Source organism: Polypterus senegalus, chromosome 3 (genome assembly GCF_016835505.1).
Source record: "Polypterus senegalus isolate Bchr_013 chromosome 3, ASM1683550v1, whole genome shotgun sequence".
Lineage (NCBI taxonomy): Eukaryota > Metazoa > Chordata > Cladistia > Polypteriformes > Polypteridae > Polypterus > Polypterus senegalus.
The window spans coordinates 55,031,892-55,050,325 of NC_053156.1; the positions used below are offsets into that span (position 1 = coordinate 55,031,892).

The 18,434-nt window shown below is 38.6% G+C and overlaps 1 protein-coding gene across 1 annotated transcript in view; it reads left to right on the top strand.

The window, feature by feature from the left end:
* The window catches only part of trappc14 (trafficking protein particle complex subunit 14), a 72,272-nt gene that overhangs the window by 24,191 nt on the left and 29,647 nt on the right, over positions 1–18,434 (top strand). Inside the window, exons 3-4 of the mRNA XM_039747232.1 lie at positions 6,483–6,612; positions 17,530–17,616. Of these exons, the coding sequence (XP_039603166.1) occupies positions 6,483–6,612; positions 17,530–17,616 (217 nt within the window). The remainder of the gene's footprint in view (positions 1–6,482; positions 6,613–17,529; positions 17,617–18,434) is intronic.

Consider the following 18,434-nt stretch of genomic DNA (forward strand, 5'->3'; position numbering starts at 1 on the left):
GTGGAACCTTATCAAAAGCACTCTGAAAATCCAGATAACATAAATAAAAAATAATCCCCTCTGATTCTATGCTTTTGTCGCTTCCTCTTACAATTACAGAATATTAATGAAACACGATCACTCATACACCTGTTCATGGCATGTCCTGCTTGATCTTTTCCTTAATAATGGCTTCCATCAATTTACCTTTGATGCTTGCTAATCCTACTGGCCTATATTGACTTAGACCAGCCTGATCACCTCTTTTATATAATCGTATAATATTTGTTCGCTTTCAGTCATTAAAAATTTCCCCAAGGTGCAGAGATTATCAAAAAAAAAAAAATAGTGTCACTGGTTATGTATGCAACAACTAACCTGTTTAAACATTTGAAATTGGATGCTATCTGTTGTAGGGGATTTATTTATTTGTAGCATAGTAAATCTACACAGCACTTCTTCCCCTTCAAATACCGCTCTGATAAACAGTTACTGTTGGGAGGTTAGACACTTTTTATACATCTAAGCTTAAGAAAAGTTCAAGTTTAGAGCTTGCTAAACTGTTTCAAAAACATTTCTTATTTAACTGTACTTTTACAACTAACTGAAAGAAACTGGTTCATCTTTAGTCTTTTCCATGAATTCCTGTCTATCTTTAAGCTTCCTACTATCCTTTTTTAAATGTTGCTCGTGTGCTCTTATTACCCCAACAGTTATCACTGGAATTATTTATATTATATGTGGTAAACAATGTTTTTCCTGTTCCTCCTTATTTGTAAACCACAAAGTTCTCTTATAATGCCTAAGTGCTTTTAAATTTTAGGATGAACTTGTCCTGAATTGTATGTAATACACCTTTAAACCTCCTTTATTTGGCCCTGACTGACTCCACAATTAAAAGCTTGTCCTAGTTCATCTTTATTAGACTTTACCACATCTGATTAAAATGTGCTCTGTAGAAAAGTTAAGTTTAATTTTGTGAAAACACTGTCAAATGTATTACAGTGCATCCGGAAAGTATTCACAGCGCATCACTTTTTCCACATTTTGTTATGTTACAGCCTTATTCCAAAATGGATTAAATTCATTTTTTTCCCTCAGAATTCTATACACAACACCCCATAATGACAACGTGAAAAAAGTTTTTACTTGAGATTTTTGCAAATTTATTAAAAATAAAAAAAACTGAGAAATCACATGTACATAAGTATTCACAGCCTTTGCTCAATACTTTTTCGATGCACCTTTGGAAGCAATTACAGCCTCAAGTGTTTTTGAATATGATGCCACAAGCTTGGCACACCTATCCTTGGCCAGTTTCGCCCATTTCTCTTTGCAGCACCTCTCAAGCTCCATCCGGTTGGATGGGAAGTGTCGGTGCACAGCCATTTTAAGATCGCTCCAGAGCCACTCAAGGACATTTACAGAGTTGTCCTGAAGCCACTCCTTTGATATCTTGGCTGTGTGCTTAGGGTCGTTGTCCTGCTGAAAGATGAACTGTCGACCCAGTCTGAGGTCAAGAGTGCTCTGGAGCAGGTTTTCATCCAGGATATCTCTGTACATTGCTGCAGTCCTCTTTCCCTTTATCCTGACTAGTCTCCCAGTTCCTGCCACTGAAAAACATCCCCACAGCATGATGCTGCCACCACCATGCTTCACTGTAGGGATGGTATTGGCCTGGTGATGAACGGTGCCTGGTTTCCTCCAAACATGACACCTGGCATTCACACCAAACAGTTCAATCTTTGTCTCATCAGACCAGAGAATTTTGTTTCTCATGGTCTGAGAGTCCTTCAGGTGCCTTTTGAGAAACTCCAGGCAGGCTGCCATGTGTCTTTTACTAAGGAGTGGCTTCCATCCATTCCAACTCTACCATACAGGCCTGTTTGGTGGATTGCTGCAGAGATGGTTGTCCTTCTGGAAGGTTCTCCTCTCTCCACAGAATGACCATCGGGTTCTTGGTCACCTCACTGACTAAGGTCCTTCTCCCCAGATCGCTCAGTTTAGATGACTGGCCAGCTCTAGGAAGAGTCCTGGTGGTTTCGAACTTCTTCCATTTATGGATGATGGAGGCCACTGTGCTCATTGGGACCTTCAAAGCAGCCGAAATATTTCTGTAACCTTCCCCAGATTTGTGCCTCGAGACAATCCTATCTTGGAGATCTACAGACAATTCCTTTGACTTCATGCTTGGTTTGTGCTCTGACATGAACTGTCAACTGTGGGACCTTATATAAACCGGTGTGTGCCTTTCCAAATCGTGTCCAATCAACTGAATTTACCACTGGTGGACTCCAATTAAGCTGCAGAAACATCTCAAGGATGATCAGGGGAAACAGGATGCACCTGAGCTCAATTTTAAGCTTCATGGAAAAGGCTGTGAATATTTATGTACATGTGCTTTCTCAATTTTTTTATTTTTAATAAATTTGCAAAAATCTCAAGTAAACTTCTTTCACGTTGTCATTATGGGGTGTTGTGTGTAGAATTCTGAGGAAAAAATGAATTAAATCCATTTTGGAATAAGGCTGTAACATAACAAAATGTGGAAAAAGTGATGCGCTGTGCATACTTTCCGGATGCACTGTATATTATGGTCACTAGATCAGAGCTAAACCTTCTGAATTCTGTTGTGATTCTCTACATGTTGTATTGTACTTTTTGTGCCCCTCAGCATTTCTAGTCCTTTTTTATGCATCTGATGGTTGTTTCCTTGAGGTGCATGTTACTGCTACACATGTATCCACAATATTAAGCAATGTTGCTTGATGATAACTTCAGTTATCCGGGGTTGAAGCAAAACCTATGTAATGAAAAAAAAAAACCAAAAGGATACAAACTTTAAACATGTAAAAAGATGTGTATGTTAGATAAATTTGTAATTGTAAACTGACCAGATTAGAATAAGTGTAGGTGTGTGCTTCTGAAATGAAATGTTCCAAAGCAGATTCTTGCCTTATTTCCAATTCTACCAAGATATACTCTCTTTCTCCATATCCCGGATATTGGAATAAGTGGCCTTTAGAAAATTAAAGGAAAAGACGGTCTCTGAGGCTAACTTGCTAAAAGAAAAGATTTTTTTTTCTTTTACAAGTGGAAGCACACTAATGCTGAGGTATGGCATCAATGCTCTTCAATGCTCTTTCTAAGTTGTATCTAACATATAGGTGTTGAACTGCGGTCCTGGTGCGCCACATTGGCAGCAGGTTTTCAACCATCTTCTTCATTAGTGACCAGTTTTTGCTGCTAATTCACTTCTTTTGCCTTAATTTAAATCAAATTTTTCTTTTTCCGTAATTAGCAGCCAAACAATAATGAGACACAAAATGAGCCACCAAATGACCAGCTAACCTGAAAATAAAGAAAGGCAAAGGTCTCCGTCACATTGGTCTGCTCAGGTCACCAAAACATCTTGACTGTGTTCTTAGAAAAAACAGAAAAGTCAGCAGTTTTGGAAATGTCTGCTGTGGCAGAATGAGAGCCGCAACAAGCCATGGAATTAAATAACGGCTTTAATTAATAGCAAGAATCAGCTTCTCATTAAGAGATTGGTTGGAGTTTGATATCCCATCTGTTGGCTCGTTTCACATCTCATTTCTGTTTGGTTGCCATTTAATGAAGAAAGGAATCAATTTAGAGGACTTAATCCTTAAAAACAGAGTGACTAGAATGAAGGGAAAAGGAGTTAACAGTGAAAACTGATCTCTGATTAGGAAAAGGGTTAGAATGAAAACTTGCAGCCACTGCGGCCCGCCAGGCCTGGAGTTTGACACCCCTGATCTAATGGAAGTACAGTGATCCCCCGCTATATCGCGCTTCGACTTTCACGGCTTCACTCCATCGCGGGTTTTAAATGTAAGCATATCTAAATATGTATAATGGATTTTTTGCTGGTTCACAGATTTCTGCGGACAATGGGTCTTTTAATTTATGGTACATGCTTCCTCAGTTTGTTTGCCCAGTTGATTTCATACAAGGGACGCTATTGGCGGATGGCTTTGAAGCTACCAATCAGAGCATGTATTACATATTAAATAAAACTCCTCAATGATAATCGATATGCTTCCCACGCGGTGCTTGATTATTTGCTTTTCTCTGTCTCTCTCACTCTCTCTGACATTCTCTGCGCCTGATGGAGGGGGTGTGAGCAGAGGGGCTGTTTGCACAGAGGCTGTTTGTATAGAGGATACGGACGCTATCTAAAAAATGCTGCTTTATCGCGGTTCTTCGGCATACTTAAAAGCCCAAAAGCATGTATTGATTTTTTGATTGTTTGCTCTTCTTTTGCGCTCTCTCTCTCTCTGACATTCTCTGCTCCTGACATGCATTCCTTTGAAGAGAAGATATATTTGCATTCTTTTAATTGTGAGAAAGAACTGTCATCTCTGTCTTGACATGGAGCACAGTTTAAACTTTTGACTAAAGGGTGTTATTTCATGTCTAGAGGGCTCTAAAATAATGTTAACAGTGTGGGAGAGTTTATAAGGGCTTAAAATATATAAAAATAACCATACAGACATATGGTTTCTACTTCGCGAATTTTCATCTATCTAGCGATCGAGGAGGGATTACTGTAGTTGCTATCCACCATTTTTAATTACTGTACACATTTAACAGAACAAAAAAGTATAATCAAGCAGTTTCTGTAGCTCTGAACTGCGATTAGTGTACATGACTGGTAGCTTGGCCCGCTCCTCTTTACCAAACTGCTGCAGTTTATTCAAGTTTGATGAGTTCATTCTACATATTCCAAGTTCAGCTCTTTCCATGAATTTTCAATGGGATTCAGAACAGGATTCTTCAGAACAGTTCAATGTTTTCTGCTCATCCATTTTGTGGTTGTTTTTAAAGGTGTGTTTTGTCTGGAATGCTTTGAAAGAAAATTCTATCCATTCATTTCCATCATGTAACTCACTATACTATACAATACAATACAATACAATTAATTTTTGTGTAGCCCAAAATCGCACAAGAAGTGCCGTAATGAGCTTTAACAGGCCCTGCCTCTTGACAGCCCCCCAGCCTTGACTCTCTTAAGAAGACAAGGAAGAACTGACCCAAATGATTTGGATTTGTTTAGAGTCCTGGAGACCTCATCCATCAAGCTGCCTCCCCCATTTGGCCATTCCACAGCTGAAACAGCGCTGGGCCAGCCAATCCGATGAAAGGGCCCCTCTACCCCACGATTCCTGCGATCTTCCATCAGGGATGACTTTACTTTAGGCAGGCAAAACAACTTGGCAGGTGGGCCATGGCACCAAGTGCCACATTTGAGTACCGAGAAGAGAAACAGAATAGGTGAGGGTTAGTATCCAGTTATAGCTATCATGTTACTTATGTTTTAATGCTAATGACTAACAACAGAGATGCAGTCTGTACAATTAATCAGCAGCTCTAGTCAGGATATCGTTCCTCCCCCACACTATATCTGATTCGTCAGCCTGGATTTAAAAACTGAGACCGAAGTGGCATCTCTTATAGTAGTAGGCAGACCATTCCACAGTTTAGGGGCGCTGTAACTAAAAGCTCTACCTCCCACTGTTATTTTATTAATCCTTGGAATCATAAGCAGACCGGCATCTTGAGATCTTAATGTGCGCTCTGGTTTGTAAGTCATGATAAGTTCAGACAAGTAAGTTGGACCTTGACCATTTAATGTTTTATATGTTAAAAGGAGGATTTTGAACTCTGCCCTAAACTTAACTGAGAGCCAGTGTAAGGATTTAAGAATTGGAGTTATTATTTTTGTATTTTCTTGTTCTTGTAATAGAACAATCTAGTCCTGAGCAAGTCACTCAACTTCTTGTACTCCAATTGTAAAAATATACTGTATATGCAAATTGATACACCCCTGCTTTTATTTTGCCTTTGGACTGCATTTATATAGAAAGATTTTATACTCAATAAGTTTTCCTCATTGGTATTTGCCTGGACTTTACATTTTTGCCAGCTCTTGTTTCAGATGTAATTTTCTGTTTCCTCCATTCCTCTGTCAGCAGCTGCAAATTCTTAACAAACTACAGATTCTTAATTAATATTCTTACAGTATATTCTTAATTCAGATGGATCTGAAATTTTTTTTTCTTTAACATTTATATTTTTTGTGCATGTCTGTACAATCAGAATTCAGGTTTGATTTTTGTCAGCTCAAAAAAAGCCTGTACAGTCCATAAGAAGAAGGTAGCAGCAATAAATTTGTCAGCTGAGCACATGATTCTGACACCTTGCTGCTGCACTCTTGGCACTAGGAGAATTACCTTTCAATGTATTATCTGCATGAAGAAGGAAAGATGCCATTGTGTTCACAGATTCATGTAGAACTGATCTTTATCAGCTTTGTGATTTTCATCCAGAAAACAAATTTGATTTTTGTCCCCTCAGGCTTTGTATGAAGCCGATTTTCATTCGCTCTCTAACAGTTGTGTCCCAAATGTAGTAGTCTTTGCATACATATTACCTACTCTGGGTTAAAGAGATGTCTTTGGATTTTTAATCCTTGGCAGATTATTGTGACAGTATGGAAGCGAGACATGGAGAAAGCAGAAGTTCAAGAGCATGGCTATTTAACAATCCTTCAGAACTGCAGTCCTTCTCTCACTTTTCGAGAAGATCTGAACACTTTCAAGGCCCAAGGTAAGTGAACATCCAGGACTTCTGAGAAATAGAATCTCCATGAATCATTCCATTCAGTTGCACTTTAAGCCTAGTGGGTTGTAGCAAATACAGTATTTATGAAAAGTCTGTTGGGAAGTTATTTGATTCAGTGTGTCATACTGAGTTAAAAGTAAAAGGGCAAGAGTTGTCAGTAGTGACAGTTTGTAGAATAGCATCCTTTATTGAGCACATCATCTCGTGGCAGTTTCATAAAGCCTGATTTCATGTCAGTTTATTTTGACCTTGGATTATTTCCTTAGGGCATATGTGGTCATCCTGGCCTTCTCCTTTAGCCTATACTAAAGTCACTTTAGCCTATAATTAAACAAAGCAGATTTTGAAACTACACAGTTGTAAGTAATGGCACCTCTGGCTTACAATGTAACTCTGACCAATTAACTGCTGGCAACTGCTGGTGCTTTCATTTTATGAACACCAATTAAGGTGCAATTGGCCTGATGTCATTGTTTTTAATTCCAGGCGTTAAGAACTCAATGCATTCATGAATATATCCTATATTTGAGATATTTCTAAACATTTTTTGATTGTATAAATTTAATTTTAATGAATAAGTTACCTTTCAATCATACATGCAGTTCTTTTAATTTATATCTGACTCCTGCTATGCAGAGACCAAAAAAATGCCACTGATTTATGGTAGTTGAGTTGGGAATCTTCCTATAGAGCAGTGTACTGTGACGTGCTAGCAGTGTAATAATGTAGGTTATCATGGAAGTTGGTTCATTAAACGGAACAATCCCATTAAACATTACTACATAATCTATCTTAAAGATAAGTTAAAATTTTATTCCATTATGGCCTCGGCATGGTACAGTTCTGGAACGTGACCCAAAGAGGAAGGTGCCTGATGGCGGATATACAGAATTGTAACATTTTGGCTGATTTGTGTGAAGATGACCATGCATTGATGTGGATTTTATTTATCAATAACTGATTTCCATTCAAATTGTCCCTAGTGTGTGCTTGGCGTGTGCCTTGCGGTGGGCTGGCACCCTGCCTGGGATTTGTTCCTGCCTTGCGTCCTGTGCTGGCTGGGATTGGTTCCAGCAGACCCCCGTGACCCTGTGTTATGGTATAGCGGGTTAGACAATGACTGACTTTCATTCTCCCGCTGAAGTTCTATTTGAGAAGTCCTTTTCACAGTGCACCTTTTTCAGGAAAGTGGTGAAGTTTGAAAATATTTTCTATCTCTTTACATTTTGCCAGATAAAATTTTGAAAAACCCTTAACACTAAGCATAAAAATTTAAAATAATCCTGTTTGCATTGTTGTATTTATTTTCCCTACTAAAAATGTGAAAAAATCAAACGTGTTTACATATAAAAATGATGAAATTTAGTGTGCCTTGGTGATTAGATGTTCTACCTTAATTTTTAAACTCTAAGAACCAGCCACACATAAGAACCATCTCAAACCTACTTGATCCAATACCAGGTTACAGAGCCTATTCCAGCAGCATTAGGCACAAGGCTAGAAACAGTCTATTACAGGCCCATACATACACAGGGCCAATTTGGAATTGCCACTTAACTTAAAACACAGACATCTGGGATTCAAAACCAGGACCGTAATGTGTAAGGATGCAGGGCTAATGACTCCACAAGTGTACAGCCCACCAAGGCAGAAAATTATTTAAAAAAAAAAAAAAAAAAAAATTTGTTTTTAATTTGCATTCGTTGGAGGTTAAGGCAATGCTCTCAGGTACATGTTTTTTGTAAAGCTTTTTGAAGGTCTCTTACTTAACTCAGTTGTATACACTGTGTCCAGGCTTACCTTCTAGCGTATGAATTTTCTTCCTGGGCTGTACAATATTGATTTGCTAGTTGATGGTGTTGTGTCCTGGGTTTCTCAGTTGACATGATCGCACCTGGCCTTGAATTTTAAACACCCAGGGGTACAGAGCTCTAACTAGTCCACTACCACTTACTAGAAACTAAAGGGGTGAATGGTTGTGCTTCACCAGATCTTCCTGAGTTGAACTTTTCATTTGCATCATATTTTGAGGGAATGGCTAATGTGTCCCATTTTGTATAGATGTCACAGACACTCGCAGTTCTGCTGAACTGATGAGAGAAATAATGACAGGTTTTATAAGTTTTACATCCCACTGTCATCTATTTCCTGGCATCACTCATTTGGTTTTGAAGAATACATAGCAAGATTTAAACACTCTTTTTTTAGAATGTGCATGCTTGTTTAGTATTTTCAATAAATGTTTCATATTTCTGTCAAGTGACTTTTTTTAAACAATTAAAGAGTTTAATCTCCTTTAATCTTCTTTCTGTCTTTTGTTGTTGTACTTTTTCCAAGTGCATTCATGCCTTTTTTGACTGTAAAAGTAGATGAGAAAGTGTGCATACAGAGATTTATTTAAACTGGATCTTATTTATTTGATTCCTATGTCTTACAGTGAATATACAGTGAATATTTTCAGTTGTGATTTGTAATTTTTGCACTTATAAAATCAAAAAAAGATGATTTCATGCATTTTCCACAGCTTGAGTGTCAAATAATAACCTACAGTTCTCAAAGCAAGCACACACCCAACGTGGAATTCATGCTATGCGTTTGTGTTTGAGTATCATGAACAGTTTAGTCTTTGTTTTAATTGGATACAGACTTTATTTTTGCCTCAATGTTGAGGAAAAACATTAGTGATGCAGCCTCCAGGCGGAAATTCTTACATTCTGAATGAGCAACATCAGGCTGGCATTTTGTAGTTGTGGCAGGCTAACAAGAGAACAGACCTTTGATTGCAGATGCCACATTAAAAAAAAAAAAGTGTCTGGCAAACGCTGCCAGCAAAATGCTTGTTTAATGTAATTCACTACAGAAATATTTCAAACAAACATTATGTAATAATCATAATTACAAAAGCTGTGAAAGGATACTCAAGCTTTTATCAACATAGTCTATAGGATGGTCCAGATCCAATTATGCAATTTTCATTACGCTATAACTTAAGTTTATTACATAGAAAATCACATGAAAAATCCCGGACCATCGAGAAGTGTCCAAACTGACGACATGAAGAATCGTCTTTGCAATGAACTGGAATCGTCCCCTCATAAATCAAAGTCATCCAGACGATCTGGATCTGCATAGTTAGATATGGACCACCCTGTACATTAATTTATTAAAGTAAACTAAAATGCATTATTTCATGTGTAAAATGAATCTCAAAAACTTTGAAATCTTTGCAGGAAAGAAAGTAAATATCTTAATTTTTATGGCAATTAGCAGATAAACTGTACCTGGTGTCAGATACAGTATAACAATAAGCTGTTGCACAAAGATGATGCACTGACTGATTTTCATCTTCTGGTGTTTAAATATTTAATAGTAGTAGTACAAGGCAGTGTTACAGAATATTGTGTATAATGTATGGTTCTGGTTGTTGTGCATGCATAAGAAATATTCAGGGAATAATTTCATTGTGACTAATTGATTTCAGTAGAAATATTTTATTATGTCTCTCATCTGTGATTTTTGTACAGTCATCTCACACCATGTTGTTTTTTTGGTGCAATATGAGGGGGCTCTATGGGTAGAAAATAGGAGACCAAGGGCAGAGAACTACCAGAATAGCACATGACAGGGTTATCTCCTGTAGCAAAACGAATGGATAGAGAATTGGAGGTAGTAATGCTCACTGACATGATATCTGTCTGCTGAATGGCACAGGCTGCTGGGGCTCAAAAGACTCTGTCATGTGTGGTGCAAAGGAAAGTAATGGTAGGGAATCCCTTACATCCCTAGGGGACTGGCCCTTTAGATGGATAGAGAGAGAAACCCTGAAAAAACAACAAGCCTGATCATTTGAAGGTAATTTCAAAAGAGGAGATTAACATTCTCATTCTTTGTTTTTTAAGCAAGTAAGAGAAAATGTACATGAAACTTTCCAAAAGAATAATTGTGCAGAGGTACAGTATATTAAGTAAAGGACTACATACCAGTTTTATTTCACTTCAATTTAGCTTATTTTTGTAAAATGCTCTTTACTGAGTGCAGACATGCAGCGTTGCGACAAGTTCATAGGTAAAATACATTTACAAACTTTACTAATCACATAGTGTATACATCTAGAGATACTAATTAGTTTAAACGCACAGTAAAATAAAGCACTTCCAAACTACATAACATAAATGGATCCTAGCAATATATGCTCATTAACATTATAATTCAATATATTATCAGTTGACACTAGGGTTATCAGAAAGAACGCCACAATTTAGATATAATTGAAAACAATTTTATTTGAAAGTAAAGGCTGACATTTGATCGTAAAAGAATGGTGTTATTTTTTACCACATACTAATTTTGGCATCATGATACATAGACGCACTATGCTGCAATACTTTTTTTTTGCGTGTGTTTTGCACATTACTTCTGTGATCAGTGTTCTTATTTTTAATGATTAGTTTGTATCATCGTGTATAAAAGGGTAGATTTTTGTACTGCAGAGCTCTGCTTTTTGACTAATGGGGGAGTACTAATGATGGTTTTTAAACAGCACACTAAAAGTACTTCTTTCCTCCTGATCCTGTTCAGTTTCACTCTTGAACCTGAGATCCCTGATTTGTTGTTTTTATATTAAAACTGTTAAGCATTCATCGTACCACAAAACTGGTTTCCTTTCCCATTGAATATAATTGGAAGTGACTTCTACATAATGGAAAAAACACATTCTGTTTTTTGTTTATTATTATAATAACTTTAAAACTACTGCCAATGTTTGTTTTTTTTGTAAAACCCAGGGGTACCATTTTCTGGCCCCCTCTTTATTTAAATTAAAGTTTGTTTTTTGTTTGAGGATATGACATTGTTGGAGCTGAAAGTCTTAATGAAAACATAAACACATTTAGCTATGAAAGTAATCACAAAAGTAACTAGCAAAAATGAGTTTCTACTAGGTAAGGAAGAAATTAAATAAAATAGGCTATTTGAGAATTTTCACTTATTTCTCTGATAAACAAGATACTGTGAAAGTCTTGATATTACTGGAACTTTACCTCGTGTAACTTCAACAGATTTCCAGGTTTAAGCTAAAAGCTGCAGTGCTTTAGAATAAGTAGCCCGGCAATTCAATGGCATACTCTTCTTCCCCGTGTTGCTCATAATACAGCTGGGATAGGTTTTGGCCCTCCACAGCCTGAATGTGTGGGGCTTGATAACAGATTAAATTAAATATGTGATTTTTTTAAAATAATAAGGCATTAGAAAACATAAAGAAACAACAACTGTACTAGAAAGTGAGGGTAGTATACTTTTAAGACAGGTGAAATGTAAAAACATCATAATGCATGCATACATACTTTTGCATCTTTGGAATTCTATATTGCGTAAAGTCTGAAATTCCATTATGATGAATTTGTGAAGGAAAAAATACATAGATGAGTTTTTTTAGAAAAGAAACAAAATGAAAACATTTTTAAATTTTAATGAGACAACCTTCACTGCTTTATTGAGACATGTCTTAAGATAGCAAGACTTAATAATAATAATCTATATATATAATTCACTAAGGCAAGACAACCATGGAAAGCACGCCGGAAGGGGCGTGGATTCACTAAGCCGCCGACAAGTGAGACACCTATGGCGCATGCAGGATGGAGCCACGCCCACCAACTCCAAGACCATTGGATACGACGACAACTCACAGAGCCTCGGCCACCAACTCGGACGCGACGACACAGAAAAACCGGCGTCATTTATATTCGTCTGTCGTAGAGGTCACATGCAGCTCCGACCCACGTTGACTGTTAATAGAGGCATGTTTCTCGCGGAGGTGAATCGCCATATGCGGCGTGTAAAACTGTTTGCCAGGGGTATCCCATGGGATTCTTAAAATGTTCCTTTACAACTGAGGTTAAAACACAATGAAGTGAGCAGTCTTTAAAAAATGAGTTTTTGGTTACGACACACGACCGCGTGCACTATAGCAAACTGTTTTACACGCTACATACAGCAATTCGCATCTGCGACAAACATGCGTCTTCTTAGATACTCCTGCACTTTGTACACACCCCCCTCCCACCCTGGTCGGGTGTCTTGGTGGATTATATATAGAAAGGCAGCCAAAACCTCACAGAGCAATGAAAAATCTACGTGAGTCACAGGTGCATCTGAACTGTACAAAGACGACAACGACTCGAGTGACGAGTTGGAGGTGGGCTAGGGTTACCACTTTTAATACAAAAAAATAAGGGACGCGCAATTTCATTCTCAAATACGGGACGATTCCGTATTTTAAAGGACGGGTGGCAACCCTATGACAGAGAACGCTCTCTGACAAATTGTGCAGTTGGCTTGATAACAATTTCCGCTAACACTCTGCAGCCAAGTATTTGTTTCCTCCCACTCTCTGCGGTATTTTTGCAGCCGCTTCCGTTTAAGCTCTGAAACTTTAAGACGCGGGGCAGTTACCTGGAGAAGCATCTGCCATTTTTTTAAAATTACTCTCGGCCAACACTTTGCAGACTCTACTTAAAAGACCCGCCCTCCTCACTGGACAGTTAAAAAGACCAATCAAACTAACGATGACATCAAGTATTACCCAATCAAAAGTAGGAAAGGAGGCATCTTCATAAAATGCGTGTGGGATGATTTGCATGAGACGCTGCTTTAAAAAAAATTATAAAAAAAATACGGGACAAAACCCGTTCCGTATTGATTCAAAATGGGACGCGCAATTTCATTCTCAAATATGGGACGATTCCGTATTTTAAAGGACGGGTGGCAACCCTAAGGTAGGCACATGAGCAGGCAGTGTATACTGAACGAGAAATCAGCAGACTAGCATGACGGAGGGAGCGGAGTGGATGTCCTTCTCCTCTCCTCCCGTTCCACCCTGAGCGCCGCACGGACGATTGTGTGTTGGTTCGTTCCGTGCATTGGTTAAAACCTAATGAAGGAAGCAGTCTTTAAAAACCAATAAGCCCTGTGCCTCTGTTTCATTACCATCTCACCTGCTTCACCAATGCAGGCGTCATTCCCATGCAACAGGCAACCGGGTAACCAAAGTCTTTGGGTTCAGGGGAGTATGGTTACAAAGCTGAAACTTAAAGGAATTGACGGAAGGGCACCACCAGGTGTGGAGCCTTTCGCCTCATTTGACTCAACACAGGAAACCTCACCCGGCCCGGACACGGACAGGATTGACAGATTGATAGCTCTTTCTCGATTCTGTGGGTGGTGGTGCATGGCAGTTCTTAGTTGGTGGAGCGATTTGGCTGGTTATATCCAAAAGAACGAGACTCCGCCTGCTAAATAGTTACACGACCCAACAGTGGTCGGCGTCCAAATTCTTAGAGGGACAAGTGGCTTTCAGCCACGTGAGATTGAGCATTAACAGGTCTGTGATGCACTTGTATGTCCGGTACTGCATGCGCGCTACACTGAATGGATCAACGTGTGTCTACCCGCCGTGGGTAAGCTGTTGACCCCCGTTCGTGATGGAGACCGTGGCTTCCAATTGTTCCCCACGAACGAGAAATTCCCAGTACGTGCGGGTCATACGCCGCACTGATTACGCCCCTGCCCTTTGTAAAGCCCCCATGGTCGGGTGACTTGGTGGATTATATATAAAAAAAAAGCAGCCGAAACCGCAAAGAACAATGAAAAATCAACGTGGAAACCGACTGAGGCAGTGTTTGGAAAATTAACAGTCAACGTGACTCACAGGTGCGTGTGGACTGTACACAGACGAAAGCGACTCAGGTAGGGAGTTGGGGGCGGGCACATAAGCGGGCAGTGCGTACTGAACCAGCGCCGTTCAACCCCGTCCTTCGCTTTGGAAGGAGAAAGTGCGACGGCGCTCCTCCGGTTTTCAGTCACGGACAATTGTATGTTGGTTTGTAGCGTGCATTGTTGCAATGTTACTTTTTCTTGGTGGTTTATTAAATTACGGATTTTTCAAATGTTTATTTTTTCCTCTGTGCTTAAAAATCATTTAAAAAGCGGCCTGATTATGCGCCGTATGATACGCCGCGGGTTGGCTAGTACATTTTATTTCTTTAGCACCTTTCCCTGGCTCAAAGCACTTCACAAAAATTCAGAAAGAATATACAACATTGGATACAGATAATATCTGTATGAAACGCTAAATAAAGATAAATACAGAATATACAAAGCTTTGGAGTGAAGTAAAAGGCTAGAAACCATAATAAAAACATAAAATACTATGAGAAAACCATGAACAAATAGCATAATTAGTGATACAGATGTAGATCATCCTGAGCACATGGACAAAGGTGAAAACTGAAATAAAGGGTTAGAACTTCTGGGTAAGTTGAATGCAGTCCTAAACAAATTAATTTTTAATTTGCCTTTTAAAAGAATAAACTGAAACAGCTGATTTCTTTAATTTAGGGAGGTCATTCCAAAATTAATGGTGCAATAGCACTGAAGGATCTGTCACCCACAGAGCACAGGTTAGTTTGGGGCACAACAAGATTGCCAGAATCTGTGCTTGAACAGGATCATAGTGATGGAGGAGGTTACTGATGTAGGCTGGTGCAAGGCCATTTAAAGCTTTATAGGTTAACTAGCAAAATACCCACACTTCACAGCGGAGAAGTAGTGTGTTAAAGAAGTTATGAAAAAGAAAAGGAAACATTTTAAAAATAATGTAACATGATTGTCAATATAATTGTTTTGTGATTGTTATGAGTGTTGCTGTCATCAAGGATTTGATTATCATTATTTCTTTCAATCAGGTTCATATTTGGAGGATGTGTTGTGTTCAAGCTACATTCCGTGTTTGTCAACCATTGTAAAGATAACTGGTTTCATTCATTGAAGTATTCACTTCCCAAATCAGTACTCATGAATCTAAGATGTTTAACAGGCATTCCCAATATTAAGTTGTGGATTTTTCTGCGAGTATTTGGTGGCAGTGTCACAAAGTTGTTTTCGTCTAGCTGTAACAGAAAATGTAGCACGACGTCTGACATGCATCCCTTTTACTGTTTTCTCACAGATTGGACTGCTGCTGTCATCGGTTTGAGTTTCATGGTTTGTTTGAATCATGTTAGTATTTGCAGGACTTGTGTTGAAGTGACATTTGGCATCTGTCAAGCATTGTAAGCATACAACCGGCTTCATCGATAACCTCGCATCCAGCTTTTGAGAGTTGAAACATTCATAAACATCAAAGTGTCCACTACTCAAATCGTCATTTGTGAACCTAAGATGTTTAAGAGGCATTGACGATTCTCCAAAGGTGTAAAATATGTGGCCATTTCGGTACAGTTAAAATCGACAACCGAACAATTCATGCGGCAGCCATCAACTCAAATGTAGAAGCATAGGTGAAGGGCTTAAGCATTTCACTCTTATAGTGCCCCTGTGTAGTATAATTATCTCCTGTACTGTCATCAATCCACACCTTGAACCTGTCCCAGTCATTCAATACATAAGACGCAATGTTCCTCTGGATATCAAGATTGAGCCTGATATGTCAGTGCAATATGTAACACAGAGAATGAAAAAGGCAGGCAGCATCTCCGGGCATGGAAACCACTCGGTAAGTGACGGTTCTTTGATCGATGGTGATCACCTCGATAGACATCTCACCACCCAAATCGCTACCCGTGAATCTAACATGTTTAACAGGCATTCCTGGTATCAACTTGTAGATTTGCCTGCAAATATTTAATGGCAACGTGTCTATGAACTTGTGGAATTCCCTGTGAGTATTTAGCGACCGCGTCTCTATGAACTTGTGGATTAGCCCACGAGTATTTAACAGCAGCGTCTTTTATGAAGTTGTGATTTACCTTTATGAAGTTGTGGATTTACCTGCAGTACAAGACGTGATCTTGTAGGTCCTTTATCACCATCTTCTCCGGGAGTTCTGCCCCTTCAGTTGAGCAAATGTATGAGAGAGACTGTATATTGCAGCTAATAAAATAGTGGTGTGACTTCAGATTATTCTGGTTTCAAAAATTGTGCCACTGCAGAAAAAAAAGGTTATTGGAACATTCTGGAGGAGGGGTGTGGACTGGGCAAGCTTGCAGAGAGTTGGGCAATTTAGAGATACCGGTGTAGTATACAGTTTGCGTGCCAGGGGCACCTGTTCCTTTCCACTTCTATAGAGAAGTTATGGAGGAATAAGGGGACTGTGGATGTCACAAACTGAAGATTTGGAGCACAGTAGAATTGGGAAAGCTAGCATCAGATTGGGCAGCATGGTGGAAAGGGTATAATACATTTTGGCCTGGATTTGTCCAATGGGTCTGGTATTGTACAGGCCATGATGTGCATTGACGTTATGATGAGGACCACAAGAGCATGTGGAGTAACCAGATAGATTGATAGATATGTAAGGCACTATATAATGGATAGACAGGTAGATAATAATAGATAAGTGCTGCTTTAGCTTTTCCCCCAAAAAACTGTGCTCCCACCCAATTATTTTATTTATTTATTTTTTTTTACTAGCTGCCACTGTTAGGTGAACTGAAATTTAAAAGTGTTGTTGGGCTATTTCCTATTCTCCTGTAAACTCATATTATGTATTTGTGCACAGTTCTAAAATAGATTAAAGGCAAGTCTTTGTAATTATGGGGTTAAAGTTAAAGATAGAATGGATAGCTGTTGAATTTAGAAGGAACACCGTAAATAAAGGTTGAAAGTCGGCCTCTTCTAGCATTTATTCTGTAACACTCAAGGATTTTATTGCTTTGTCACCCCCTTTCAAAGCAAGGGGACATAAGGCTTGTTTTGTAGGAATGCAAATACTTTTTGAAAGTGTGCTTTGTGTGCTCCTAGGACATTTAGTATTTAAAGAGATGCACAGTGGGTTGGGGCTAATTTACTTTTTTAGACAATGGTTTAAACTTTTTATTGTTTTGTGTACTTTTTTTTCCTCAGTAAGCACAACCTTAACGGTGTTACCGCCTCCCACAGTGAAGTGCCAACAGATGACCGTGTCTGGAAAATACCTCACCATCCTGAAAGGTACGTACAGTATGTCAAAAGCATAACACAAAGGAGCGATGAGATTATAATCAATTGGGAGTGTCCAGTTGCCAGTCAGGGAGCAAGAGGAAAAAAAAGCTCAGTAAAAGTGATGTTTATCATATAGACTTGTTAGCCATCTCATTAGCCAACCACAAACCGCATAACGTCTCGCTGAGGACTCAGTTGCTACAAGGTATACAGCAATTTCCATTACTGTGTGCCATAAGTTGAATTAGTTTCTAAAACTTTTTTTGACCTGTTTTTTGACAAAAAAATGTAGAAGAGTTACATTAATCTGTTTGTGCTTTACAGTTTGAACATTTTGAATGTCATGTTCTTATTTCTTGCTTTTGCATTTTTGGAAAAAATATTTGGAACTAATTTATAGTTGTTCCCATTGATGACCAATGAGGTTCAAAGGGCAAACATTTTCCCCTTCCAAATTCTGATTTTTGTGTTATATTAAGTAATTCTCTCTTTTCTTTTACAATTAGTAATGCTGTCCTTGATAAATAGTAAATGTTCTCTATTACTGACTGGAATTTTTTTTCTTTCCAGCACCCTCCCAGCCCCCACACTTCTGCACAAACACTGACATGTACAGTCATTAAAAAGTTTGGGAATCCCTTTTAATTCTTTGGATATGTGTTTATCATTGACTGATCTTTCAAAGTAGCAACTTCCTTTCAATATATGACATGCCTTATGGAAACAGTAGTATTTCAGCAGTGACATTAAGTTTTTTAGATTAACAGAAAATATGCAATATGCATCATAGCAAAATTAGACCGGTGCATAAATTTGGGCACCCCAAC